The 27,821-nt window shown below is 30.7% G+C and overlaps 4 protein-coding genes across 5 annotated transcripts; 2 read left to right on the top strand and 2 right to left on the bottom strand.

Annotated features, from left to right (window-relative positions):
• The first annotated feature begins 554 nt into the window (after window positions 1-554).
• Window positions 555-5,378, top strand: LOC101215053 (zinc finger CCCH domain-containing protein 24). Its single transcript, XM_004145691.3, has 14 exons — window positions 555-1,224; window positions 1,558-1,650; window positions 1,736-2,041; window positions 2,132-2,204; window positions 2,369-2,501; window positions 2,582-2,735; window positions 2,841-2,924; window positions 3,062-3,184; window positions 3,292-3,462; window positions 3,548-3,682; window positions 3,785-3,880; window positions 4,033-4,467; window positions 4,609-4,652; window positions 4,755-5,378. Exons 1-14 carry the CDS (start codon window positions 649-651, stop codon window positions 4,999-5,001), a joined length of 2,670 nt encoding a protein of 889 aa, XP_004145739.1. The 5' UTR covers window positions 555-648; the 3' UTR covers window positions 5,002-5,378.
• Window positions 5,379-6,736: 1,358 nt separating this feature from the next.
• On the top strand, window positions 6,737-9,980 carry LOC101210532 (probable E3 ubiquitin-protein ligase MARCH10). Of its 2 annotated transcripts, none has more exons than XM_011658692.2 (8): window positions 6,737-7,199; window positions 7,317-7,778; window positions 7,878-8,040; window positions 8,265-8,562; window positions 8,777-8,849; window positions 8,919-9,015; window positions 9,251-9,330; window positions 9,504-9,980. In XM_011658692.2, the coding sequence occupies exons 1-8, from the start codon at window positions 7,134-7,136 to the stop codon at window positions 9,750-9,752; spliced, it is 1,488 nt and encodes a 495-aa protein (XP_011656994.1). In that variant the 5' UTR covers window positions 6,737-7,133; the 3' UTR covers window positions 9,753-9,980. The 2 variants fall into 2 exon arrangements, with proteins under 2 accessions (XP_011656994.1, XP_004145807.1); XM_004145759.3 differs by having other exon boundaries at window positions 8,925-9,015.
• Window positions 9,981-10,335: 355 nt separating this feature from the next.
• On the bottom strand, window positions 10,336-11,339 carry LOC105435793 (proline-rich receptor-like protein kinase PERK9). Its single transcript, XM_011658693.2, has one exon. The coding sequence runs from the start codon at window positions 11,227-11,229 to the stop codon at window positions 10,732-10,734; it is 498 nt and encodes a 165-aa protein (XP_011656995.1). The 5' UTR covers window positions 11,230-11,339; the 3' UTR covers window positions 10,336-10,731.
• Window positions 11,340-20,905: 9,566 nt separating this feature from the next.
• On the bottom strand, window positions 20,906-22,302 carry PIP2-4 (aquaporin PIP2-7-like). The gene is given in 3 exon segments (NM_001287452.1): window positions 20,906-21,382; window positions 21,470-21,610; window positions 21,706-22,302. Coding segments are annotated over 3 exon segments (852 nt in total). The 3' UTR covers window positions 20,906-21,268.
• Window positions 22,303-27,821: the final 5,519 nt, after the last annotated feature.

Consider the following 27,821-nt stretch of genomic DNA (forward strand, 5'->3'; position numbering starts at 1 on the left):
TAAGTTGCAAGAACGTGAGCACTTGGAGAAAGATTCTTGCTTCATGTCAAATCTTTTTTCATAAGCTAATTATATAAATATCTTAAGCCATATAACATTAGCTTAGCAATTTTGGGAAAACAATTTAAATCTATATAATAAAAAATGGACTGTAATATCAATGAACATGACCAACAAGAATTTAGTTTGGTTGACGTTCCAATGTATCCTCAATAGAATTTCTGATGTAATAAAAAAAATATGTCACCGTAATATTTTGTTGAACTCAAAATGAGGAAAACCTGACGAGATATATAACAAGTTCGAACGAAATTTGTCTAATTTAATATCTAGCTCCTCTTACTTATTCTCCTTATTTATTGAAACCCTTTTTTCTTAAACACATTGTATAGCAGTATGAAGAATTCAAAGAAAAGAACAAAAAATTACATTAATCTATTGGTTAATTTCACTTGTGAAAAAAAGGGAAGAAAATGTGTGCGCGAAAATTTCGACGAGTCGGTAAAAATGGGAACGTCACGTCGTAAGATAAAAACTGAATTCAATGTAAACTGCCCTAATCGAAGAATGCGTAAACAAAATAAAACGACCCAACACTTTAACTTCAACTGAGCGAACTGATTTTCTCCAGTTTTTTGGTTTCCTCCAATGGCGGCCTCTTCAATTGAAGAAACCCTTCCAACCCAGCCCCAAAAAACTTCTGACGATCATCTTCAAACCTCAATGGACGCCCAAGACGATACTGAGAACTTACCAGTCACTACCGCTCTGCAGCCGGAATCTTTAACGGACCAATCTGATTTACAATCCAACGGAGCTAGTGTCGCAGGGGAAAAGCGGAAGAGAACGGACCCCGATTCCGATGCTGCAAAGCCAAACCCGGATCCGTCTACGAACCCTCTTTGGAAAACCAGTTTATGCTCATACTTTAGGCGTCATTCGGGGTCGTGTAGCCATGGAATTGAGTGTCGCTACGCTCATGGCGAGGAGGAGTTGAGGCAACGCCCTGATAAGTCCTGGGATCCCACGTCAGAGCGGGCTAAGAAGGTGATGAAAGTGGGGGAGGAAGTTAAGGAAGAGGAGGTTATGATGACGGAGGTTGTTGTTGACGACGACGACGACGAGGTTGGCAATGATGGAAGGGATAATGAGCTTACCAAATGCTTAGTTCATTTGCCGACAAAATGGAATTCTGATAATCTGAGGAACTACTTGAATGAACTGGTTAGTAGCAACTACTTGAATCTGAGGAATTCTGCTTGCTTATATCTTGTTTGATGAATTGCAAGCCTCTCATCTCCTCTCCTCCTAGTTATCATTTGTGGAACCTTGTATGGCTATGTACCAAGTAGAATTAAAAATGTGTTGGACTTGAATAGTGTTAGAAAATTGATGGTTCATTTCAAAAGTTTATTTTTTGTGCTGTCGTTTGTTCTGTTGCTGATTTTTTTCCTTGTTGGGGTTTATGGGAGGTCTCTCATAAATTGTTTATCTCGTTGTCCCCTGGCACTGAATGTATTTTTAACCTGGTGGCACTGCTTTGTCTTCTTATTTCAGAGTGTTCTTTTTAAATCCGCAAAGAAGAAGAAAGGCATGACTGTAGGTTTTGTTAGTTTTGAAAGTACAGAACAGTTGAGAAGTTCTGTTGAGGTATCACTTGTTACAAACTTCAACTTCTTCAATCTATAAACTTTAATTGCATTTGGGATGATTCTTCAAAGTTTGGATCAAATAGGAGTTGCAAGGAAAAATTATCGGCAAAAAGAATTTGAAGGTTGCAGATGTGATTCCCAGATCATTTGAAAAGAAAATTAAATCATCGATAGATTGTGATAATAGCTCTGTATCTTCTGCGGCCTTCTCTTTATCATCAAATGATGGTGAAGATGCTGGTAATATAAACGATGGGAGTTCTACTCCTAATGATTCAGTTTTGAAGGGAAAAAGTGCCCGTGAAGTGGTGGCTCCCCTTGCTCACATGTCATACAGTGATCAATTGGATCATAAAAAGAACTCATTGTTGCATGTTCTCAAAAAACTTGTAAGAGCTTTCATCCTTTACATTTTGTATTCATTTTATAATTAATTCTCTGTCGAATATAATTCTTGACCATTCAATTTATACTGACAGACTAGGAACGCACGAAAAGCCTGTCCACACGGTGTTTCTCTTCCTGAATGGATATTGAAATCAAGGGATATAGGTACATACAATATTAGGTCTTTCTAAAAGGCTGTCTCCTATTTATACAGATTGTTTAGTCTGCATAATCAAAATTTTGTGATTGTATTGAAGTGTATGCATTCTTTCCTCTCCGATTCTGTTTACTACAAGTATAGACTGATTCTAGCTTTTTGTACCTTCAAGGTGGTATTGCATGCAGTTTTGAGGGAATCATTGAATCGCCAATTATAAATGGTTACCGTAACAAATGTGAGTTTTCGGTTGGATACTCTTTGGAAGGCAAGCCAACGGTGGGGTTTATGTTGGGAAATTTCAGGTCAATTGAACATTACCTTTTATTTGTACACTTTCCTTTTGACCTTGGAATGATTTGTGATGGATTACAATAACGGGCAGGGAGGGTGTTACAGCTGTTGAAGAACCTGAAAATTGTCCCAATGTTTCTAGAATTTCTTGCAAATATGCATCAACTTTCCAGGAATTTCTACAATCTTCAAGCTTGCCAATTTGGAATAGATTCAAGAATATTGGGTTTTGGCGTCAATTGACGGTAAGGTTGAATTGATGGATCCTGGAAAGTTTAAGAAGTGTAATTTCTGTACATAACCATCCAATCTATTTGTTGTTGACAATTCTGTTCGGTAAACCATGGAAGGTTCGAGAAGGACGGGCTCCAGGGAAGTTGATTGATTCAGATAATTCTGATGCAAGCATCAGTGAGGTCATGCTCATCGTCCAGGTTTTTTTTCCCTCATAAATCGTAACAAAAAATCTTTGCCTCTATCCTCAGTTTTCCATTAAAATGGGAAAGAAAATGAAAAACGCCTGCATCTTGCATTTTCAATCATCTGTTTTTTGTTGCCCTTCCACGTGTAGGTCTGCTCTGTAGGTGTTGAATCTGAACTAATGACCAGTGAATTCAAGAGACTTGCTCAAGCTTTTGCTGAAGGATCTGTTGCAAATTCACCACCGTTGCCACTAACTGCATTAGTCATTCAGGCATAAATTTCTTTTCTGGAGTAACTCGTTCTCAAATATAACTTAAAATATGTCACTACTTCTATGTTTTCCGTTTTCTAAATTTTGTATTCATTTCTCTTTGGCAGCACCACCAAGGAATATCAAATGCAGCACCTGCCGATACTCCACTTCAGCCCCTGACCATTCCAAAAGTCCATAGCACTGAACTGGAGGCCACTAATGATGCTGTGGAACCTAGAATCCACGATTACATTAGCAACCTTAAGTTCTGCATATCTCCAACTGCCTTTTTCCAGGTATGGCCATTAATCTTCCAGATAAACTGATTGTGTTTCTTCTTTCTGTTCATGCTGTAGTAAGTAGTGATTCTTTTTGCCCCAGGTGAATACACTTGCTGCTGAGAAACTGTATTCACTTGCTGGGGATTGGGCTGAGTTGGGCCCTGACACTTTGCTATTTGATATTTGCTGTGGAACTGGAACAATTGGTCTGACTTTAGCACATCGTGTTGGTATGGTAATATTCAAAAAACCGTTTCCCATCCAATTTCCTTTATGTGTACTCTGATTGTGACTTTCTTGATTTATTAATAGCTTTTCTGCTGTAATCATATTTCAGGTCGTTGGTATCGAAATGAATGCTTCTGCAGTGTCTGATGCCCAGAGGAATGCTGAAATCAATGGCATAAATAATTGTAAATTTATTTGTGCAAAGGTGAGTCATCCTCAAAATTTATTTGCACTATTAGCATTGATTTCATCTAAAAGGCAGCAACCTCAAATTTTTTAAACTTCAATCATACTTCTGGATCTAATTCTAAACGTGGCATTCTATTTGTTTTCTGCATTTTCTCAACGAGGGAACAGGCAGAAGATGTGATTGGATCTTTATTGAAAGAGTACCTAAAAGGAACCAAGAAAGAAGAGGAGAATGTATGCCACAGCAATGGAAATGATGGAACTTCAAGTGCCTCTAACCAAAATGAGGAAATTTCTGGGGCCCCCGAGAAAAATGAGGAAACTCCAGGTGCTTCTGAAAAAAGTGGAGAAAATCAAGGTGCGAAAGAAAAAAGTGACGAAGTTTCTGAGACTGGGGAACGAAATGCCTTAATGAGCGACAAAGATCAAGATCCTGTAGTGAACCATGTACCTGAAAATGATGCGAATGGACTCGAGACTTCAGAGGTTGCCAGTGAAAAGAATGGAAGCAAACACAACTGTTGCACTTCTGAAAGTGGGACTAAGCAGTTCAAAAATGTTGTGGCTATTGTTGACCCTCCTCGTGGTGGACTTCATCCCATCGTTAGTATTCTTTTTTATTGTCGAATCTTAAACCACAAACTGGGTTGTTAGATGTACTCAAGTCGTAATTGGGAACTTTTCAAGTGCTTAGATTTTATTTCCATCAAATTGCTAACTGTTGGTATTATGGCAACAATGCAGGTGACGAAGGTTCTGAGAACTCATACACATCTGAAGAGACTAGTGTAAGTTCTAATGACGAACTTTCTTTGCTCTTCAATTCATTCTCTATTTCTCCTTTTTCTTTTTTCGTAAGATCAACAAATATATATTACAACTTGGTGCAGTTACATTTCATGCAACCCTGAAAGTTTGATGGCAAATGCAATAGAGCTGTGTACTCCATCATCCGAGAAAATTGAGAAAGGAAACAAAAACAACCGAGGGTGGAGAAATATGGGGTGTGCTGGGCTTGCTCGTCACCGGGTCAAGTCCATGCCGATATCCGAGCCTTTTCGGCCTGTAAAAGCAATGGCTGTAGATCTTTTCCCTCATACACCCCACTGTGAGATGGTGATGCTACTGGAGAGGTAGATGAACAAAGATGCTGCCATCTTCAAAGAGTTTTGTCAATCGATTATGGAGGAAGACTAGATGATTAGTTTTGAGATACATGCTCATAGAAAATTAACAGTTAGATTCTTCCAGTTAGTTTTATTTATGTTGAGGATAATTTGTCTAATGTGATTGGATTTCTTCAAGTTAAGTTAAGAGAGCCATTGGATAAAGTATGGCTCCACTAGTCCCTTGGCTGACACCAAAGTTGAGTTTCTTTAGAATGTTTTCTTCATTACTTTTTAGTTGACATGATATGCCCCTACGGTCAAGAAACATCAAATGAAAATTGTTGAATGCTACTCTTTATATTAATAATTAAAGAAAAAGCTGAAAAGCAATTTAGATTCCTGTAATTTGAAACGCGATTCCATTTTCGTTTATCCAGATTAGGGGTTGAACACTATAACCAAACCGAACCCTTTTGAAAACTCAGTTTTTATTGAAGCCTTGTTTGGTTAAATTTAAAATACCCCTAATGGAATAATTTTTCTGAACCATGCTATATACTTTCTTTCTTTCTTTCTTTCTTTTTTTAAGGTATTACAATTTGGGAGAAAGATTTGAATCTGAAAGTTAGTTAAGCCCGTTAATCTAAACTCATATTGAGAATAGAAAGAACATAAACCAAAAGGGTTAATAAATTATACAAAATGACGAAAGAAGAGAGTTATTGGAAGCTTGAGGAGTTGAAAATGTTGCCCCAGAAAAAATATAAAAGAAATAAAAAGGTGATTAGAGATAATACTAATTCTTTCTACCTCCACCAGGAATTCTAATAAAACTTAAAATAATGGAAATTAAAATGTTTCTACCAAGAAATTTCACAAAAAAAAAAGTACTTCTACTTTTTTCCTTGCATCATATTTAATCAAGCCAAATTGAACTTGATAAAGTTGCGATTTGACAACTTCTTAGCCTTTCAAATTTGGCTTATTTATTAATTTGTAACTAATTTAACCATACACAGCTGAGAGCTCTACACATTTTTCTAATTAATATGATTTTATAGGTTATTTTTCTCAACAAAATAATATATATCAATCGAATCTTAATAAAATAAATATTAATCTTAAATTCAAGAGTGATATATAGTTGAAAATAAGTAAATGACGAAGAAAAAGAAAACCCTAAACATAAGAATTTGTCTGAGACATCTAAAACTCTCTGTGTCTTACATAAAAGCATCCTAGAATACCACAAAAAATAATGCTTCCCTCCTTACCTAGGACGTTTGTAAAACAAATTGTCCATAAAAATAAATGATACAATAATAATTTTAAAACATTTACAAAATTTTAAGAATAATATTACTTTCGAATAACAGGATCATAATTTTTTTTGTAAGCTAGCCAAAAATCTTATAGAATATATAAATGTATATATAGTAGTGACGAAGAATAAAAGAGAAAGGGGGAAGAAAGAGAGACAGAGCATGGTAAATGCCATTTGATTGGACAAAGGTCAACTATGAAACTCAATCATAAGATATGAATAACGTCTCCATTTTGGGTTACAAAATAAATATTTAGAGTTGATCTTATTAATAATAATGTCTCTCAACTCAAATCAAAAAGAGATTCCTTCCATTTCCCCTTTTTCCTTACTTTATTCATTTCATACCACTAACCAAAAAATTCCACCTCATTTAATATTTAATCTCTCTATATCTGAACTAATTCACACCTCATCATATTACTACAAAAACCAGAAAAAAACTAGAGGGTCAGTCAGTAACAGTGAAAAACTATTCAATTTACACTGCAAAGGATTGAAACCTACTTCACAAGAAAAGCTTAAACAAGCTTAATTAGTAATTTTTCAATCAAGTAAGCTCCCATGTAAAGGAGAGTACCTTGTTTTAGAGAAGAATCAGATTCTAAAGGTGGGTTTTTTTTTTGTGGTTAATTCAGCTAAGAAAATACCAAGAACAAGCTGTGGAGTGTTTTAAGGGAAGTGGTGGTGGTAGTAGGCCACCATTTCCCACCATGCTTTGCGTTCAACCCTCATGATTATTCCTTTTCCTTTTCTTTTTCCTCTTATTTTCTCTCCAAATCTCCTCCTCATCTCCATGTTTGTGTTTGCTTGATTGTAAGGAAACATATTTGAGAATGAATTTTGTTGGGGGAAATGTTATGAGTTCAAGTGATGGGGCAGTTTCAGAACATCTCCATAAGGTATTTTTTAAGTTTCTGTGATTTTTTTTTTTTTTTTTGTGCGTGTGTTTTCAATTGTCTTGTGTGTTGTAAATACATTACCAACGGTTGTGGTGTGTTATTTTGGGTCTTTTTCAGGCCGAGGACTCGGCTGGGACTAACCATTGGAAGAAAAGGAATCTTTTCCTTGAGATACCGTCGCGAACGACAGATTTTGTTGCAATAAAAATGCCGCCAACATCAAGTCCTACACCAAGGAAAGTGAATTTTGTGTTAACACCTACTTCTTCAGATGCTATAGCTAGTGGATCTTCAGGGCCATCTTCATCCAGAGGCAAATCATCTATCAAAACTCTCTTCCCGAAGCTTAGCTTCATTTACCGAAGTTCCTCGGATGTTGAGGCAGTGTCCAGTCTTGTTTCTGAGGCTTCTTCGTCTTCAGGGACACATGAAAAGTCTCAAGGCTTAAAGCCCTTGTCTGTGGCGACGATGTTTACGCCTAGGTCGAAGCAGGCTTCATCACTACCTGTAACTCCTATAGCTCATTGTAATTCAGAATCTACACATGATGAAAACAAGGAAAGTGAACAGGAATCAGTAGTAAGCACCTCCTAATTTGAGTTTTACTAAGTGGTGAAGGTGACCCATTTGACTTATTATAGCAACCACCTGACAAAGCTGGCAATTTTTTTTGTGCAGAGAAGAGGATCTCAGAAACGGATATCTCGCTCGCTTTCTCTTCCAGTCAATAACAAGTCTAGAAGTATAAGGAGAACAGATTCATTTTTCCGTGTAATTCCTTCAACTCCACGACCGAAGGAAGGGGATATGAGATCGAGTACTTCAACAACGGTAGAAAGAGGTAATTCGACTAGACTTTACACTATTTGTCCCCCATTTAATTACAGGAAAAAGGTGATTATATATTTATGGATCGTATAGTATCCAATGATCTTGCTGAGAAGGAAAAAAGAATGTACTATCAACATTCAAGGGTAAACAACTCTTAAATCCAATCTTAAGAACTAAAGCTTCTATTCTTCAATGAGTGAGTAATGTCAGTTTGATTTCAACCTCATGGTCCAGAAACTAAAGAAGCCAATGGTGAAGACATCTCTGAAGAAGACGCTATTTGTAGAATCTGCATGGTTGAATTGTGTGAAGGAGGTGAGACTCTAAAGATGGAATGCAGCTGCAAAGGAGCACTTGCTCTGGCTCACCAAGAATGTGCAGTCAAATGGTTTAGTATCAAGGGAAACAAAACGTGTGAAGTTTGCAAGAAAGAAGTTCAAAACCTTCCTGTAACTTTGCTAAAGATCCAGAGCATTCGAACTCAAGTATTTGGGGTCGCTAGAACTCAGCAGGACAATGTTAATGGATATAGGTCAGCAACTATCTGTTGTTAAAGAATTTAAATTGATCTCTATCTACTATAGGTATATTGTTCCCGAGTTACCATATGCAAAATGTTCCAAGTACTTCGTCCAATTGAGAAGAGAAAAAAGCATAGAATAGGGTTGGAGCTAAACATAAACTCTTCATCTCTCTGCCTTACATGTTAAAGTAATGTTAATATCTAATGTATTTGAATAAATCAGGGTCTGGCAGGAGTTTCCCGTGCTCGTCATTGTTAGCATACTTGCCTACTTCTGCTTTCTTGAGCAACTACTGGTAAGAGTAGCAACTGTAGAGTTTTGATTTTAAATCCATCAGTTATCATGTCTTCTGTAATATGTTCAGATGCAGGTTGCAAAAATGGGCACCAGTGCAATTGCTATTTCACTTCCTTTTTCTTGCGTTTTGGGTCTACTCTCATCAATGACCTCTTCAACTATGGGTATGTTAGCAAGATTCATAAGAAAATTTCAAGTATTTTAAACTTATTAGTGCTATAACAAAACAGAACCGTTATGCTAAAATAGAATGACCAATGGAATGATACTGAAGTAGCATCTGATATACAAGCCCCAAAAACGAGTTGTCTGATATGTGCACAGTGGGATTTACTGTGACTATCTGTTGCTATTGTAGACTGTTTACTTTGTAATCCTAAACAAATTTTTTGTTTGTAGTGAAAAGAAGATTTATATGGGTATATGCAACAGTGCAATTTGGTATGGTGGTTCTCTTCTCACACATATTTTACACTGTGGTAAGAGCTAAAGCCATCTATTTTTCCTATTAGTTCAATTGGGTGTCTTTTGCATCCACTTGTTGTATGGCAAAATCCGAAAACTAAATCTAAGAATAAGATGCTTCAAAGAATAAAACCAATAGTCATTTACATCGCTCCCCTCTATGCTAAGTTTTACAATGGCTCTACAGGTTGGTGTCCAAGCAGTTTTGGCTATCATATTGGCTACATTAACTGGGTTTGGCATCATCATGAGTGGAAGTTCAATCATTGTTGAATTTTTAAGATGGCGATCACGATGGGGGCTACCAATGGGACAACAGCACCTTGACTCTCAAAGATTAGCACAACCGGTACAACCACCTATAGCTATAAGTTCACTACATAATGCTATACCCCGCCAGCATCACCCAGTTGTCGAATCATTAAGCAGAAGTTGAATTGAAACAGTGCTGGCCAAAGTGAGGTATTCTATTTTTTTGTGCATTGTATATGGGTTTTCGATATATGTCAAGAAGTGTAGGTGGTGACTTTTGTGAACCGTAGTTTCCTTGTATAGACTGTATGCCGTGGTTCTGGAACTTATCAACTTGACACAACTTTGTGAATGTAAAAGAAACATAAAAGAAAATCACAGAATGAATTTGAGATTGATGTCGCTTTCACAAGGTGGAGACCATGTTTCTTTTTTTCTTTTTTAGGAACAAAAACATCCATGTGTCAGCCCCGACACACCCGGCCAACCAATCCGGAAAATTATCAGTCCAACACAACGCATAATGGCAATTCAAAGCAAAATGAGCTAATAAGTGCAAAGCCTCAGCATAGTCCATGTTTCTTAAGATAATATAAACAATGAAATCTAAAAGTTATGTTAGTTTGCAGTTTGCATTATTAAATCACAGGTTCTCCAATGTGAAATAGGAAAAATATTAACCCTTGATATAGATGGAAGAATGATTCTTAATTAAAAAAAATGAAAAACGCAGTTAAAAATTGAGAAATCCGAATCCACACAGACAATTCAAGTAAGAATTATAAACATATAATTCCTCAAATGTCTGAGCAATTAAACAAGAGATAAATGAGGCAGGGAGAAGATACATTATATATAGTAAGGAAATGTTTGGAAACAAAGCAGAATGACAAAGAAAGCGGCAATGCCGAACTGATTGAGCAAGAAGCTAAGAACTATAGTATGGAAAAGTAATCACACTACTACACAAAATCATCTAATAAATCGAAATGCTACTAACAACCTCCTCCTAAACAATAGGACTGCCATCCGTTTCTGATAAAACGAGTTTACCAAACTACGCAGTCAAAATAAAATGATAATGCTGTCTAATCAATAGAACTGCTATCCGTTTCTAATTAAGCAGAAATTTTCCGTACCATGGCGATTCCATTCCAAATAACTTACAAAAACGAAGACCTAGCAGCATTCCCGTACTGAGATCGACGAATGTTATCCTGACGCTTCTTGTACACAAATCCTCCTATTCCAACAAAACACAGTGCCGCAATCACTCCAACTGCAATTCCAGCCTTCTTTCCTCCATTCATCCCACCTTTAGAGACTTCGGAGTCTTCTCCACCGCCACCGGAAGTAATATTACTGGAATCACTATCAGCCGCTGGTGAAATAGAAGGAGAGGATACAGGAGGAAGAAGAGGCGCTGGAGATGGAGTATGAGGGAGATCTGAAGGAGGAGGCGCAGGAGGAGAATGCAGAGGAGATTCGACCGGAGAACTGGCTGGAGCGTGAGGGAGTGGAGTAGGAGAAGGTAGTGGAGGAGAATTTACAGGAGATGGAGATGGAGGAAGTTGCTGTGGTTGTTCCAAAGAGAAAGAGACATTGTTGAACAAAGAAACAAAGATGAAAAGAAGACAAGAGAGATGAATGGTTTTCACCATTTTCGTACTGAGAACTGAGAAGAAGAATAAGAGAAGATTTTGAGAATCTGAAAAGAGAATTATTGTAAGTCGGTGAGGGAAATTTGAAAAATGGAGATAGATCCAAGCAGTATATAAATAAAGCGGTTGAAATATATAGAGAAGAAGAGATGAAAGAGCCAATGAGAGAGGAACGCGTAAGATGTCATTTTTTTTTTTTTCTTTCTTTTCGAAAAATAAATTCGATAGTGATACGTGTACTGGATCCGCGCTGGCAGAGGAAAGCCGTGAACCGCGTAGATAATTTCTTTAACCAGAAATATAATTGACTTTAAATTTTGGGCCGTTGATTTTATAATCGGAAAAAAGAAACTTCACTCTCTTTCTTCTTCTTTTAAATAATAAATATATTATTAATGACAATAATCCCAATATAACCAATTTGGTTTTTTATTTTCTTTTTTTTCTCTATTTCAAATTTATGCAACGAATTATATTCTACTATCATCATTTCCATTTATGGTTTTTTTTTAAAAAAAATTATTCATTTTCTTTTTTATTTTATTTTTCAGGAATTTATATCTCGGGATTGAATTTTTAACTATTACTAATGATTGTAAAATCTTATTGTATTTATAGATAAATTAACCCATTTTCATATATTTATAAACATCCTTATAACCTAACAACCTAACATGTTTGTAAAATAATAAAAAAGAAGAAAAAAAAAAAATATAGAGATTGCTTACTTCTTAAGCAATCAATCAAAATTGTCGACCTAAATCGATTATGGAATCACACATAGCCGTTCTTTAGACCAGCTGAATTTTGTTTTATGTTTTCATATTCATTAAATTAGAGTATATGTATTTGACATACCATCTCAATTTTGTTTCTAAAAATATTTTAAAATTTTTGTGATTCAAACGATATAAATTCTCAAAATAACACTTTTTATGTTTTAATTGCATCCAAAATTTAAAATACAAAATTATATTAAAAAAAAACATTTAAAAATAGTGGATTTTATAAAATATTTACAACATATAGCAAATTCTTTCGATAATAGTCAATGATATGTATTATGATAGAAGACTATCCGTGATAGAATCCAAAATTTTGATATAGATTGTAAATATTTTAATTTATTTTGCTACTTTTAAAAATGTCCCTTAAAGTCCTGATTTTAACTCCATCAAAAAAAAATATTTAAAATATGTATTTATTATTATTATAAGATTTTTAAAATACCAATTTTCATCTATATGGTTTGGATAAGGTTAAAAGTTAGTCTATATAGTTTTTAAATTTATAATTTAATTCATACAGTTTGATATAACTTTATATATAGTATCTAGGTGTGTTAAATTCTCTTGAATAGATATTATATGATGTTACATATAATAATGCTATAAATTTTGTAAAGCATAAAACCATGCACACAAACTAATTATTATTAGTTTGTTGTCAACTAATATTTTGTGGTAACTACAACCAGTCTAAAAACACGATATACAATTATGCTTTCATTTAATCTATTGTTTTCAATTTTTCTATCAAACAAATTCTACGTTTTTTTATTTTTTCATTATACTTTTATTTGAGGTTTGCTTTTGAGAGCGTCGTAAAAAAAATAGTCACCTCAAACGTTTAACAAGACTAATTGTGAATATAGAATTATAATAAAATAACCACTTTTTCATACACTTAGAATGTTCGTTCTCACTGTTTTTATAGACTATTTCCTATTAGTTTTTAAAGTATTAATAAAAAATATCGATCAATCACAATTTATAATATTCTTAATTTAAACATAAATTTGAGGTTAATTACAATTTACAACTCTATACATGTCTTCGTGTTAAATTAATCTATACTATATATAAAAGTATGGATTAGGAGAAACTTTTTGTTTCCAAGTTTATCATTCTTCTTATTAGATTTGTTTGTTTTCTAATTTGGTTTATTGTAATTTGCTTTTTATTTATGTTTTAATTTGAAATTAGTTATTAATAAATAATTGGGTATTAATAATTTTAACTTTTTCTCTCCAACTAATTATATCATTAAATTTCTTTAAAACCATTCATATTCATCTATCTCCCACCTATTTACATTCTCTTATCTCATATTAATTATTTTGTATTTATTTCAATCTTTCAAATTCTTTCTCTTTTCAAATATTTAGGTATAAATATTCCATTTTTTTTCTTTTCTATTCATGTTCAAAGTCATAACAAAAAATTAGGGTAGAAACAAATTAGTCTTCCAACGAGTTCGAATGAAGATTTGTGAGCCAAAGCTACAAAAGTCCATGAACCTTTATCATATTTTTGCGATGACTAGAAACAAGCACTCAACCCAATAAAAAAGTTGATAAGAATTCAAGGATAAAGAATGTAAAAGTGGAAGACTGAAAAGAGAACGGTCAAAAGCTTCATTTTAAAAATATAACAAAGTGGCATGAGTATGCCAAAAAACTAGGTTTTTTAATTTCTATTTATTGCTTTTTAATTATGTTTTTGATCATGTAAAATGTAGACTGTGCTTATCACAATAGCATATTATGGATCTTATAATTGAGAGATAAAATGAAGAAAAAAAAATTGTCTTCTCTATCCGTATTATTTCAATAATATATTTTCATTTAAATTTAATTATTCATTTCAAAATAATAACTAAATTATAATTGTTGGAAAATTTGTTAAATAATTATACTTCTGGAATGTGATAGAAATACATAAAATATATTAGAATGATCACAAATGTCCAAATAATAATCAAGTCAATGTCGATGTTTAAAATTTCAATTCATTTAAATATTTAGTATGTAATTGATACATATAAAAAAAACTCTACTCATCAATCTAAAGTTTGATTGAATTGGTTGTTACATAGTCATACTGTCAAATTCATTATATCTTGTAGCTTATTCGATTTCTACACGCATATAACAAGTCTGGAGTAAGAGATCTCCCTAGAAATGAAGCTGAAAAATGTATTTTCAAAAATCATTTCCAAACATCAGGAGTAAAAATAAATATGACTTCATACTATTTGTGTGAAAAATTAATGTGCATAGCACGTGTTACCAACTAGTAAATATAAATGATGGCAATATTAAATAATCTGACTTGTCCATCCAACAATATTAGATAGTCTCATCAAATTATGTCACGTGGCAACGTGGAACTGAAGTTAGGTTAGTGTAGAACTTACCTAATGGGTTTGATTAAATTTAGATAAACTTATTAAATGGTATTAGATTAAGCTTGAACCTAAATACTAATTAAGTTGGCTCAAGTCCAAATAAGGTCTTCCAAAACACCCTTCATCTGGGCATTAAAAGTCAGGAAATTTCAACATCAACCCAACAATCAATCCTACCCAATCAACAAGCAAGCAATCCATTCATCTCGATCAACAAACTCAATTGTATATCCAACCTAAGCAACAAATTTAAGGTCAGTCAAATTGAAAGTCATTCAACCTAAATGTCGATCATCCAAAAAAGTCAATAACTTTAAGAATTAAAGTTTACTAATCAAAGAAAAATAGTCAAATTATGAAAATTAGAGATAGTAACATTACACTACAAATCAATAAAATCAAGTTGATTTTGGCAAGAGGAATTCATTATCATTGAAATCTGGCGTGAAACCTATATTTTTTTTTATATATTAGTTTCTTTCACGTACGTTACACGTGAATGTGAATGCTATGTTATTTTTTAAAATATAAGATTAATCATATAAGTTATAGTAGCTTTACTCATAATTATATTTTCATATTTATATAATGTAGAGCTATAACTCATCATTTTTCACTTTTATTTAGAACTATATTTCATTTTAAATTATAATTAATGACTCAGATGTTTTAAAATTAATTTCTATAAAATAGTAAATACAAACTTTTATTTTTTAAGTTAGTCTATTTATTTCAAGTTTAGTTAGATATCCTTTGAGCAAGAAATTTCGGTCACGTCATCACATCAAAATTGTGAAGTCTATAATTTGATTGAATTTTGGTAGTCAAGTTTTTCCATATCCAACCCAATGCATGCACTGATGAAAAACCGAACCAAACAAGGGGCTTGAGCCTGCCAAGAAAATTGGCCCAAGTCCAAGCTCAAGCCCAATAGGAAAATGAGTCCAAGCCCAAGCCCAACAAGCAAATGGGCCCAAGTCTAAGCCCGCCAAACAAATGGACTCAAACCCACCTAGTCCATGAAATTTCTCTATAAATAGAGACATTTGTCATTCATTTGAGAAATATTTGGTTGAAGAAAGAATTGAAACTAAGAAGAATTGAAGATTCAAACTTCTACAAGCTCAAGACGTGCAAGTTCGTATCAACCTCGAGATCAACATCTTCTGAAAGATTGAAGACTTGAATTATTAAACTTTCCTTGGATTTCAGAAGATCGAAGTTCAAATCGGCTTACAACTACAACATCCTTATTTTAATGATATCAAAATGTGATAATATTTAATTTATTTAAAAAAAACTATATTATATCTCTAAATTATAAAATGTTTTTAAATTATATTATATTATTGAAATAAGCCTTAGTTACAAAGAAGAAAGAATAAAATTAGATTTGAGTAATATATAGAAACATGAGAGCAATTACTATTGGATAATTGATGTATAAAATATCCGTATATATAAAATGTTAGATTTTTATGAGATTAAATAGTTAATTTATCATCTTTTACCATTTTAAAATTTGAATGTTCATAACGAATATTCATAAGTCGTCCATAATTGATACATATAATATAAAGGTCATATAATAAGCTAAGCTAAGAATTTGAAAATGTGTAACTAAAATCATTGATTTGAAATGTATTTTAGTTTCCTAACTCTTTTGGTTATGTGCGTATGTCTAGGTATTAAATTTTTATCATCTAAAATAATACTAATTTTTAAATTTAAAAACACACTCTAAAAAAATGTTAAGAAATTTTAGAGTGTTGGTCTAGAAAAGCATAACAAAGAGACATACTAATTTAAGATAAAATATATATAAAAAAATAAGGTCTTATGTCATTTTACTTTCTCATTTTAGCTAGAAAAATAAAAGGAAGATATAATAGAAAAGATCATAGAAGAAAATTTTTCATTCTACTCATTTATATAACTAAAAGAAAAATAGTTCCAACTAAATAGAAAAAGTGGATAATATTTACAAAGAAATGAAATAAAATATTTGCATAGTTCTTTAACACCAAAAAAATAAATCTTGTCTTCTTGCATTTTTCTCTTCTCCTATTTGATTATGTGATTTTCTAGATTCACTATTGATCTTCTCTTCTCATATTTCTTGTCTGCTTGCACTTTCATCACCACTTAACAACGATTTGTTGCTCAAGGAAGCAAAAGATATCGTACATTTATATTGAATTTTATTGGTAGAAAGTATAGGTTAGAGAAATTTAAAAGACTTCATTGAATTTATTATCATGTCGATAAAAATTCTTTCACTACCCATGAAGTTAATTAGGGTAATATTATTTTTGAATCAAATATTAAAATGATTAGAGAAATGAAGAAGAAGAGTTAAAATTCACCCAATATTCATGCACTATCAGATCAATAATAAAAATAGTTATAATTAAAGGAGTAAAAAAAAGTTCTCCATGAAAACAAATATAAAACGTGAAGTTGGTCGAACTCTATGCATCCAACTGCAACAAAGTGCTTATATCCTATGGAGTGACTAGTTATTGGGCTTATCATTACTGGGCCACTTCGTTTGATGCATCCCAATTCACGTAGGCCTAAAGACACGTAGTATGGACACTTTTCTTCGTTCTTTCTTGAAAAGTAATTCATGAGGATCAATATTTATATACCAACGTTTAACAAATTATAAATATAGCAAAGTTTAGTGTAATAAACTCTTATGATTTATCATTTGGAGGATAGTTAACTAAATATTGGTATACTCAACGTATTTATAATTATGTATTTAAAAAATGTCTGAATTTAAAATGTGTCGTTTAATTGAACTTTAATTTGATAAAATGTGTGTCAATAAATCTTTAGTCTAAACTTGAGTTTAGAGTTTTGTTAATTTCTCGAGTTGTCAACTATGTCATCATGCAGTTAACTTTTTTTTTTTTCTTTTCTCAAACTTAAACTTTATTGTTTATGTATTTTGATTGATATAATTTACATTAAAATATTATTTTGGTTTATTTATTTTGAATTTGGTTATATTATTATCATTGTTATTTTCAATACATTTTTCAAAATAAAGTCTTTATAATTAGCTTGAAGTTGATTTTTATTGAGATGGATTGAATAATGACTATTATTTTGTTCAATAGAATATACAATTAAACATATTTACAAAATTAACACAGTGGTTTCTATAGTAAATAATATTTAAAAATTTTAATTAGTTATAATAAACACTATTTAAAAACTCTTCTTTTTTTTTACAATTTTGCTAGAGTTTGTAGTATTATACTATAAATATATATTATTATAACTTAAATTAAAATAACATATACTCTAAATATAGAAAGTTGTAACTTAACTATAATAACTTACTGTTTACCTCTTAAATGTTTTTATAACATTTGTGAGAAGATGTTCGTTTTAAGAGTTTTAATGAAATTATATAAGTACCAAATTTGATATTTTAAGGTACAAAGAATAAAAAGTAAAATAAATTTAATGCACTAACTAGTGAGTACAACTTAGTGAACATAAATTGAACGAAATTATATTTCATCTTATGTATTATATAAAAAGTAGAAGATAAAAGAATAAAAATCTTTAAAATTTAAGAATTAAAATAATTTTTTTAATGTATAATTTTACATTTAATAATTAAGTTCTTGATGGGTAAAGATTTCATCTCTAGTCTTGGGATGAAGCCATAAAGATGACTCAAAAACTACCTTCAATAGTGGTTGAGCCCTAAACAAATAATTCAAATACAACATCAAACAAAAACTTTTGAACAAACAAAACAGATAACTCACATCCATGTTTCGTCTCTAGTTTTATTTTTTCAAAATTTATATTAGTTTCATTTTAATTATTATTTTTACACTCTAAAAATATATGAGACGTTCGTGGGTTGGGTTGAGTTGACAAACTTTTTAGTTTTTATAGATTGAACCACATAATGTAAAAGTATTCAACACAAATTGTCTTTATTAAAAAATGAATCCGACTCAACACAAGCATAGAGCAAGTGTAGATCACTCGAATCATTTATTTAAAATTTTATTTCAAAAATATTTAAAGTGCTTATGTGTAAAATATATATTTAATCATTTACGAAATTTGCTTTAAAAAGTTGATAAAGAATAAATTAAATAGGATTCAAAACAAATGTGTGTATATATAATTATATCATAAATGAAAGATATAGTTTTAAAAAATAATAATAAATTGGAACCCATAAATAAAAGAAAATTCCATTTATTTAAATTAAACCCAATGGAAATGAATTTAGTAGTCATACGGTAAGGATTGAATTTTGAAGTTATAGTAAAAAAATAAAATTGAAAAACAAAGAAGTAGTAATGTATGATAAATTGGAAAGGACACATTTGTATTCATAAAAGGAAAGGGTGAAATATTTGTTATTGTAAGTCTAAATAGAGAGGAAGGGGAGCCACAGATGAGCTGGCAGAAAACAGTGAGGGGACACAGTTGAGCTGGCAGAAATAGTTGATCCTAGTGGACCATGTCCCATCCACGTGAATCTTTAGGGCATGTTTGCAATGTTTGGAGGGCACTAACTCTACTAGGCCTTCCTTCCTTTTTAAACTTGTGGCTTTGGCTCTTTCTTAACCTTACCCTTCATCTATACTTTTAATTCTTTATTATATCAATAAGGATAAAGGAAGAAAATATTCTTTTTTCCATCAAATCTAATTTCTATTTCTATTTCAAATTAGGGAATTTGTCGAAAATAGCACATAAACTATTGTTTTTTTCTTTTTTCTTTTTTTCTTTTTCTTTTTAATTCTTTAGTTCTGTGTTTTGATTTAAGATTGGCCTATAAACTTTCAAATATTACAGTTTTATTTTTAAGTTTATAACTTTTATTTACCTTAATCTTTTTACTAAATGCTTACTAACGTCTATTAACTAATTCAACATTATTTGGAATTTGGAATCTTTTGAGTTTAATTTTGGAGTGAAATTAGTTATAATTTTAAATTAGCTAATAGACATGATAACTAAATAAAAAGAATGGGTATTTAGTAAAAATTTGAGAAGAACATTTGAAATATATAATTTAACCCAAGATGTGAAATTGTAATATTTCAAAACATAGATACTAAATTAAGATCAAACGCAAAATTTATGAAACTTTTGAAGCTTTGAGTTTGTTGTTATATTGAGTGTGAGTTAAACTAATTGTTGGTTATAATGAAGTGCAAAATATTAAAATCTAACTAGAAAATAGTACACCTTATAACGAATTTAATATAATAAATAGAGTAACAACTAAGAAATTAAAAATAATAATATTTAGTTAAAGTTGGACCTTAACCTCAATATTGATCAAATAAAACGTTTACATCCAAAATTCGGATGGAATAAATACTTTTTCCAAAAGGAAAAAAGGGTAGAGGAATTTTCTTGATCCTGCATACATTTCATGGGCTCACGTTTGATTCATACATATTTCCAAAAGTCTATAAGAAAGGGATATTCAGAAGTCCTAATTAGCAACTTAGTATAACACAACACACAATTGTTAAGTGTTGCGGTCTAACATGGGCACTAAGTTCGTAAATTCCCTCTCCTTTTTTCTTTTTTCCTCTCTATAAAACAAACATATTTTCTCTTTAGAAACAATAATGATTTGAAGAGAATTCTAGAGAAAACAGATAGATTAATAAATACTTCAAAAAGGAAAAAAATAAAAGAATATTAAAATGATTTCCAAAATGATAATATAATCATAATGTTTGGGGGATTTGGCTTTATCTATAGAAATGTAGGAAAATAAAATTTAAAGCTATGTTGAGAGGAGAGGGTCCTATAAAAGGAAACTCAACCACTAAATTAGATAATCAAAATTAAATTTTGTCTATTTTGTCATTGTCTTTGCTAACCAAATACAAATAATGTAATCACATAAAGAATATTCTTGAATAGCCCCCTCAGAAATAAAACCAAATTCAATACCACATTTATTTTTTTTTAAAAAAAAAATTATTATTATTATTTTCTTCTCTATCTGTTCTCATGCTCAAAGTCCAACATCAATAATTCTTCCTTTTAAAAGAAAAATGTGATACATAACAGCTAGACCTAACCTACTAAAATGAAATGATGATGTAGAACCATAAAATAAAAATATCAAGATAAGATTAATTAGTGTTCCATAAACTAGCTTTAGGAAAACTTAATGAAATTGTAGTGAGCTAACATTTTTGGGGTTTTTTTTTCTCTCTCTTTTGTACATTTGCAACCACTCTATAGGATAAGAATTCTAGAACCCACTTTTTATTTTGTTTGTTTGATTCAAATTTCAAGATGCCACATCCACCACAGATCCCTATCTATTGTAATCTGTGTGCTGTCATTTTCACTACTTTAATTTTAAGCTCAAAATTAATAAACAATCACTGCATTATGTTCTCTAATAATGGATGGATTAATATTAATGAATATTTACCATTGAAAGAGAGATAAGAAAGAGAGGAGATGATGAACATAATAGAGGAGATTCTTTTATTAAATAAAAAACAAAGGATAAGGATGAAACACGAAAGAAAAATACATGAATAACAGGAGCCCCAATTCTTTTCTTTTTTTCTTTTTCTTTCTTTTTTTTAGGGGAGAGAAATGGAAATATGTACAATTTCCAGGGCCAATAATTTAAACTTCTTGTAGAGCTCAATTCCATGACGAACAAAGGCAAGATGAGAGCAGAGCAGCAGCAAGAATTGAGTTCTGATTCAACCATTGAAAGTCTATTGAGAAGAGAGAAAAAAAGAGAACCCCAAAAACAAGAAGAAAACAAAACACAATCTGGGAGAAACCAATTAAATATATTTCCATTGAAGGATTTTCAAGCGTTGCTCCTGAAAGATCCCAGAGCTTTAATGGCGCCAGCTCTGAGCACATACTGATGGTAAATTGCAGCAATTGCAGCTCCAATAAATGGTCCAACCCAGAAGATCCACTGCCACAACACAACAAATTCACATAAGCAACAAACTCAATTAATAAATCAAACCAAGAAATCAAATTAAGTAATTAGTGAAATTACTTGATCATCCCAGGCTTTCTCTTTGTTGAAAATGACAGCAGCTCCGAAACTTCTAGCAGGGTTAATTCCAGTTCCGGTAATGGGGATTGTAGCCAAATGAACCATAAACACGGCAAACCCAATTGGGAGAGGAGCCAAAACCTTGGATTAACACAACAAAGAAACAGAGTTAATAAGTTAACCCAAGAACAAAAGAAAACTAAAAAAAAAAAACTAGGTAGGTGATGAATACATACAGGAACGTGAGAATCTCTGGCGTTTCTCTTGGGATCAGTAGCAGAGAAAACAGTGTAAACAAGAACAAAAGTCCCAATAATTTCAGCACCTAACCCAGTTCCTTTGTTGTAACCATCGCTAAGCATGTTAGCACCACCATTATATCTAACATAATAAGCAGATTGGAAGGCCTTAACCAAGCCACAGCCGCAAATAGCACCGGCACATTGAGCAATGATGTATAACAGAGCACGAACCAGAGAGACTTTACGAGCCAAGAAAAGGCCGAAAGTGACAGCAGGGTTAATGTGGCCACCGGAGATACCGGCGGTGCAGTAAACAAGAATGAAGATCATACCACCGAAGGCCCAAGCGATACCGAGGATGCCAACGCCGCTACAGGGATCAGCGTCAGTGGCCCTTCCGTGGGAGTAACCAATAACGGTCAAAACGGTGACGTAAAGGAAGAGGAGAGTGGCGATGAACTCGGCGATGGCGGCTCTGTAAAGGGACCATTTGGTGAGCTCTTCGGGATCGATAAGAGGGGCGGGAGGTGGGTCTTGGTAGTCTTTGCTTTGGAATTCACCTTGCTCAGCAACTTCAACGTCTTTCCCCATTGTAGAGGATTTAGAGTTTTTAGGGTATGGAGAATTTGGGGATGAGAAATATTTGGAGTGGGAGAGTAGTAGTGAGGAAGAAGAAGGGGGAAGAAAAGGGTATTTAAGGAGTGGGGAAGAAAGTACCAGAAGGAAGGAGATGGATTTGAGTGATGATTATAATTTTTTTTAAAATTTAATTTAGTTTTTTTTAGTGTTGAAGTGTATAATGATAAATGAAATTAGAAGGGGGGGAAATGAGATTAAGATTATTAATTATGAACCGCCCAATGAGCTTGATTGAGCTAGCAATGGGACCCAGTTCCCGCCACCAACGGCTCTTGATGGAGTTATTGTTTGTTTTGTTTTTGTTTGAGAAATTTTGGAAAATGGTCCCCTTCCTTCTTATGTTTTCATTTTTACTATTCATTGTTGTTTATTCAAATTACTATTTTCCCTTTAAATTATAAAATCAAAAACTTGAAGTGAGCCCTAGAGACACCTCACCACAAGCACTATCCCTCTTCAGTTTTTTCTTTCTTTCTTTTTCTTATTAAAACAAAACCAGTATGGTGGTTTGAGTTCATTGTAATTATAATTTTTAAGTTAAAATAAATTAAAGATCAAAGAAATTAGTATGGGTTAGAGTTGAATAAATAGTAAAAGTAGGAAGGATTAGAAATCTTATAATTTAAAGGGCTATGTGGCTATCTTACAAAAACCAATCCAACGGATCTTTGCTGTTTTACGAATGTCTTAATCACTTTGGGGGCAAAATGGCGATTTCACTCCATCCCCAACCCCACTCTAACGAATATCAACTTTAACCTAAACACAAAACAAACATAAAAACAAAACCCTCTCTACTTTTTAAATAACTTCTCTTTTTCTTCTTCATTCTTTTGTTTTTAAATATCTTTTCATCTTTTCCTTACTATTAAATTTAATCATCCTCACTCTATCATATATCTACACTACCTATAATAAGATTGCAACCTCAATTCTTTTATCTTTTCTATATACATATATTTACTTTTTTTATCTACCATCCAATTTTTTATCCTTCAATTATTATAATGACGAAAACAACTAACCATTTATATATAGCCCTAATTCAATTTTGACTTACTGAAAACAAGTGAGGTATCATTGTCAATAATTAATTGATTTGATATAAACATAATTTATTTACTCTTTTAATAAAATTTAATAATTGAAATGACTCTTTCAGGGAAAAAAATTTAAAAGGAAAACTATTGGAATGACGAATAAGATAAAACCATGTTGTATTGTATTAAAATCAATCTAAACAAAATTTAATTATATTTGATTAATAAAGAAGTACAGATTTCCACCCATATGTTTGCATATTCAAATTACCATTAATAAACTTATTATTCTAAAAGAAGAAAATTGCATTGTTTGCTCTGAAAGTAATTAAGAAGTACAAATTTCTTTCATACAAAAATTGATTGATTGATTTACTTATTTTTACATTTACTTAATTATTGATATTGGGCACTCAAGGTCTCTCTCTCTCTCTTTTTTTGTCTTTATTATTATTAATTTTTTAAAAAAATGACAGCAAATAAAAAATTAATTAATATATCACAAAAGGATGATAATCGTAAATAATTGTTAGGTGAGGATTAAGCCAGAGAAACTTATCTGGATGTGCACCTAATTTCTAATTCTTCATATTAATATTTAATTCCTATGTTTTTATGAGCCAATCATTGAGTCCAAACCATTACTCTACCCTATTTCTATTTTGCTATTTTATATATATAATTTTACTTTTCATGTTAACGATAATGAAAATATTATAATAAATGAAAACCTAGACAACAATTTACGTAAATAAAATATCCATATTTAAATGTGGAATTGCATAATATATATTATCATGATCATATTATATATTATATTTTTAAACCACAAAATTTGAGCATCTAAAGCAACAATAAATAAATAAATAAAAATAGAAGACTTCGCTTCTTTTATAAATAAAATAAGGGAGGACTTCTTCTCACTATGTAGGTAAATTATTTAAATATTTTCTTTTCGTATCCATATCCATATTATTAATTAATTTGTGCTCAAAACATGCAAATTAATACTATTTGTATTTTACTTCTTTTAATTTACTTTTCTCAAAAAAAAAAAAACATATATTCTTTCGGTAAATGGTGAGTTATGATTTCAACTCTTCATACACCTCAACACGTAACAGTATTCATATATTATTTCTCTCTTACAGTTTGTGTGTAATTCATCGTTTTGATTTGATTTGTTGTTTAAAATAAACGTTAATATTAGTTTTAACATGTTTATTTTCTGAAAACTTTAATTTTTTAAAATATTTTTTTCTTGTTTAAAAAAATCTTCTCTACTTATTTTTGAGGATTTTATGCTTTTTTTTAGCATTGAACAAACTATATTAGAATTGTTTATGTGATCTTTTTATTGTGTATATTTTAAGAGTTAGCGGATTTCATTTTTTGTTTTAACATTTTGGTTTATTCTTTGTTGTTTTTTGTATTGTTGTAACATTGTATTTAACAAGAACGTTGTGTTAGATAGTCTTAATTTCACACTAAATTTAACGAAGGTATATTTGATAGGCAACCCAAAATCTTTTTATTTTTTTAATTTGTTTTCTGATTCTTTATTCTAATATACTAACATTTCAATTTTTTTTATTGTATGTATTTAAAATATTAAGTGCAGATTTATATCAAACAAAAATTAAATGAAAACATTTGGAAATACAATATTATATAAATCATGTTTATAAATCCAATTTATTCATTATAAATTAAAATATGTATTAGGTAGTATATTGTATATTATAAAATAAAAATTATGCAACATAATCAAAGTTTATTGTCAATTAATATTCGATTATCTATAACTAGTTTTATAATTTATAAATAAATATCAAACATATTTTAAACTACTATTTAAATTATATTTAAGTTTCTAAATCTTTAACCAACACATGCATGCAAAAATGAAAACTTATTTTCACATTACTTATTACAAAAATTGTTAGAAATACTTATAAGTATAGCAAAATTTCATAATCTATTAGTATCTTGATAGATTATTATCATTTATCACTGGTAGATGTCCATCGTTAATATATGATATTTTGATTCATTTTGTTGTATTTAGAGATATTCATTTCTTATAACAGTACTATCAAATTGGAAAGATAATTTGGTTTATTCACAAATTCACTGATCAACCCATATGTGTTCACATTAAATCTCATAACATTAGGGCTATAAATGCTAATTAAGCTTTTATTTTTCATAATTAAAACAAAAGTACTTTATTATCCAACCTATTATAATTTATAAACTTTAAAATCTATAGTAATTTTAAGACTCAAAATTAAACGTTTGTAAGAACTTCTAAAAACATGCTTTTGTTAACTAAAACCATATTTGATTATCCTACTTCTCTACTTCTTTATATTCTCACATTTTTTTGTTGTTGTCTAGACAATTCATTCATTATTGGTACTTACTTTTAAAAAAAAAATTAAAAACTATGTTTTTATAAAAATGAATTTTAAAAGTTTTATTTTGATTTTGAAACAAACATATATAACACTTCATGGAAAGGCACGAAATATACTTAATTTAAAAAAAGAGGGGAAATGATGTAACTAAATATACTTGATTGTAAATTTATTTGTGGTATTTAAAAAGTGAATTTAGTTTTTAAAAAAATAATAATGTTTTCCTAAAAAGAAACCACATAAATCCATCATTATTAGTAACATTGAAGTTCGTTTTCCAATAAACTCGTGATAGAAAAATGCATAAAGAAAACGTAAAATAAGAGAGAAGAAATGATATAAAAAGGTTGAAATGAAGAGAGAAAAATGAATGATACAAACCGACTTTTGATTTAAAAAAAAGAGAAGGTTGAAATTGTTTATATGAGAAAATGGACCATTGGTAGCCGCCCACTCAACAAATTCCACACATTAAATCAATCTTATCCACAAAATATAAATCAATATTTTCAACTCTTTTTTCTTTTTTTTTTCTTTTTCTTAAAAGGACTCTCACTTTGGCTTCATGCAAAAACAAATAAAGTTGTGGTTCATAAACTGACACGTGTCATATGCAAAATACATTTTGAATACTTACATTCATATTTCATATATAATGAGTGCTAAAAATAGACCAAATTGAGTGTGACATATATATATGGTCGGTTGAGCAAGTTTAGTATAGTTTTCTGAAGTATATAGTCTAACTCATATTTTGTTTTATATATTTAATTCTATCATTATTGTTATTATTGTTATTGGGAGTTCTCTAAAATATTTGTCATAATGTGTTATAATTCACTCTCGTATTGCTTCTTCCCCTAGGCTAGCTACCATTTTTATCCAAATTTATTGCATCAAGTCTATTTATTTAGTTTATAGGGTGATGAGAAATATCATATTTTGATTATGACATATAATACATTGTTTGGATTTATTTGTTCAAAAATACTTTATTTTTCTATTGGTTGAAAGTTTTTAGAATTAAACAAGTTGAAAAGGATAGAGATGATGATATTTTGAACTACAATCAATCTATAATTATGATCATTATTATACTTATAATTGATTTGTACTTTTTTTTGTTTCATTTATGTATTTTAATATTTATTTTAGTAGTATAAGTGAAAAGGGAAGGAACCAATTTTTGTCGACAATCATATTTTACTCCAAAAAAGATTTAAATGGTAATCGACACGTACTTCTCACGTTACCATTAGATTGTTTTTGTATATAGTTAATATGATTTTAGTTTAAATGGCCAAGACACATGTTATAACATTGACAAAAGAAAAATGACGTTAAAGTATTCGATTGAGCATTATTATTGAAATATGACATACTATTATGGAAAAAAAGAAAAAGAAAAAAGTAAAATCAGCTATATTCTTAATTGATAATGAAAATTCAAATGTGCCATCACATAGCTTAACTAAGTTTTTTATTTTTTTATTTTTTTGATATGTTTTTTCAAGAACTTATTTTTTTCAGTTAAAAAAATGACATTTATTTTCTCTTCTTATTTTACTTTTACCATACCAAATTATTGGGAAATTGGACAAATTTGAGGGGTTAAAAACTTAGAGGATGATTTTATAAAGTGAAGAGTTGTTTGTGATAAATGAGTATGTGAAATGTCTGATATACCCATAAGTCATAAGCAACATCTTTTTATTAACACAATTCATGTTGTGCCTTTCAATTTCATCATTCTCCCTCTTCTCTTTTCTCCAACTTTTTTTCTTTCAATTCTCTTTAGTCATTTCCAATACCTTCATAAAAAGTTAGAGCATTCTATCAAACTTAAACTTATATTCTTTGTGGTAAGTTTTTATGAATTACATTTATTATTTATATTTCTTTTAATTATCTTCTACTCTCATTCATATTTTAGATAGGTTAAGTCTTTTTTCTACAAAATTTTTAGCTATCCAACAAAAATCTTGATACCATTTCTCTATTTTACGCATGT

This window comes from Cucumis sativus, chromosome 6 (assembly GCF_000004075.3).
Source record: "Cucumis sativus cultivar 9930 chromosome 6, Cucumber_9930_V3, whole genome shotgun sequence".
Lineage (NCBI taxonomy): Eukaryota > Viridiplantae > Streptophyta > Magnoliopsida > Cucurbitales > Cucurbitaceae > Cucumis > Cucumis sativus.

Bases quoted from the DNA above. Each gene is read 5' to 3' on its own strand.
- LOC101215053 (XM_004145691.3), top strand. From the start codon at position 649: ATGGCGGCCTCTTCAATTGAAGAAACCCTTCCAACCCAGCCCCAAAAA. The intron at 3,185-3,291 runs GCATAAATTTCT...TCTCTTTGGCAG, and splicing joins TAACTGCATTAGTCATTCAG to CACCACCAAGGAATATCAAA. The intron at 3,463-3,547 runs GTATGGCCATTA...TTTTTGCCCCAG, and splicing joins CTCCAACTGCCTTTTTCCAG to GTGAATACACTTGCTGCTGA.
- LOC105435793 (XM_011658693.2), bottom strand. From the start codon at position 11,229: ATGGTGAAAACCATTCATCTCTCTTGTCTTCTTTTCATCTTTGTTTCT.
- LOC101210532 (XM_011658692.2), top strand. From the start codon at position 7,134: ATGAATTTTGTTGGGGGAAATGTTATGAGTTCAAGTGATGGGGCAGTT. The intron at 9,016-9,250 runs GTATGTTAGCAA...TTTTGTTTGTAG, and splicing joins AATGACCTCTTCAACTATGG to TGAAAAGAAGATTTATATGG. The intron at 9,331-9,503 runs GTAAGAGCTAAA...ATGGCTCTACAG, and splicing joins CACACATATTTTACACTGTG to GTTGGTGTCCAAGCAGTTTT.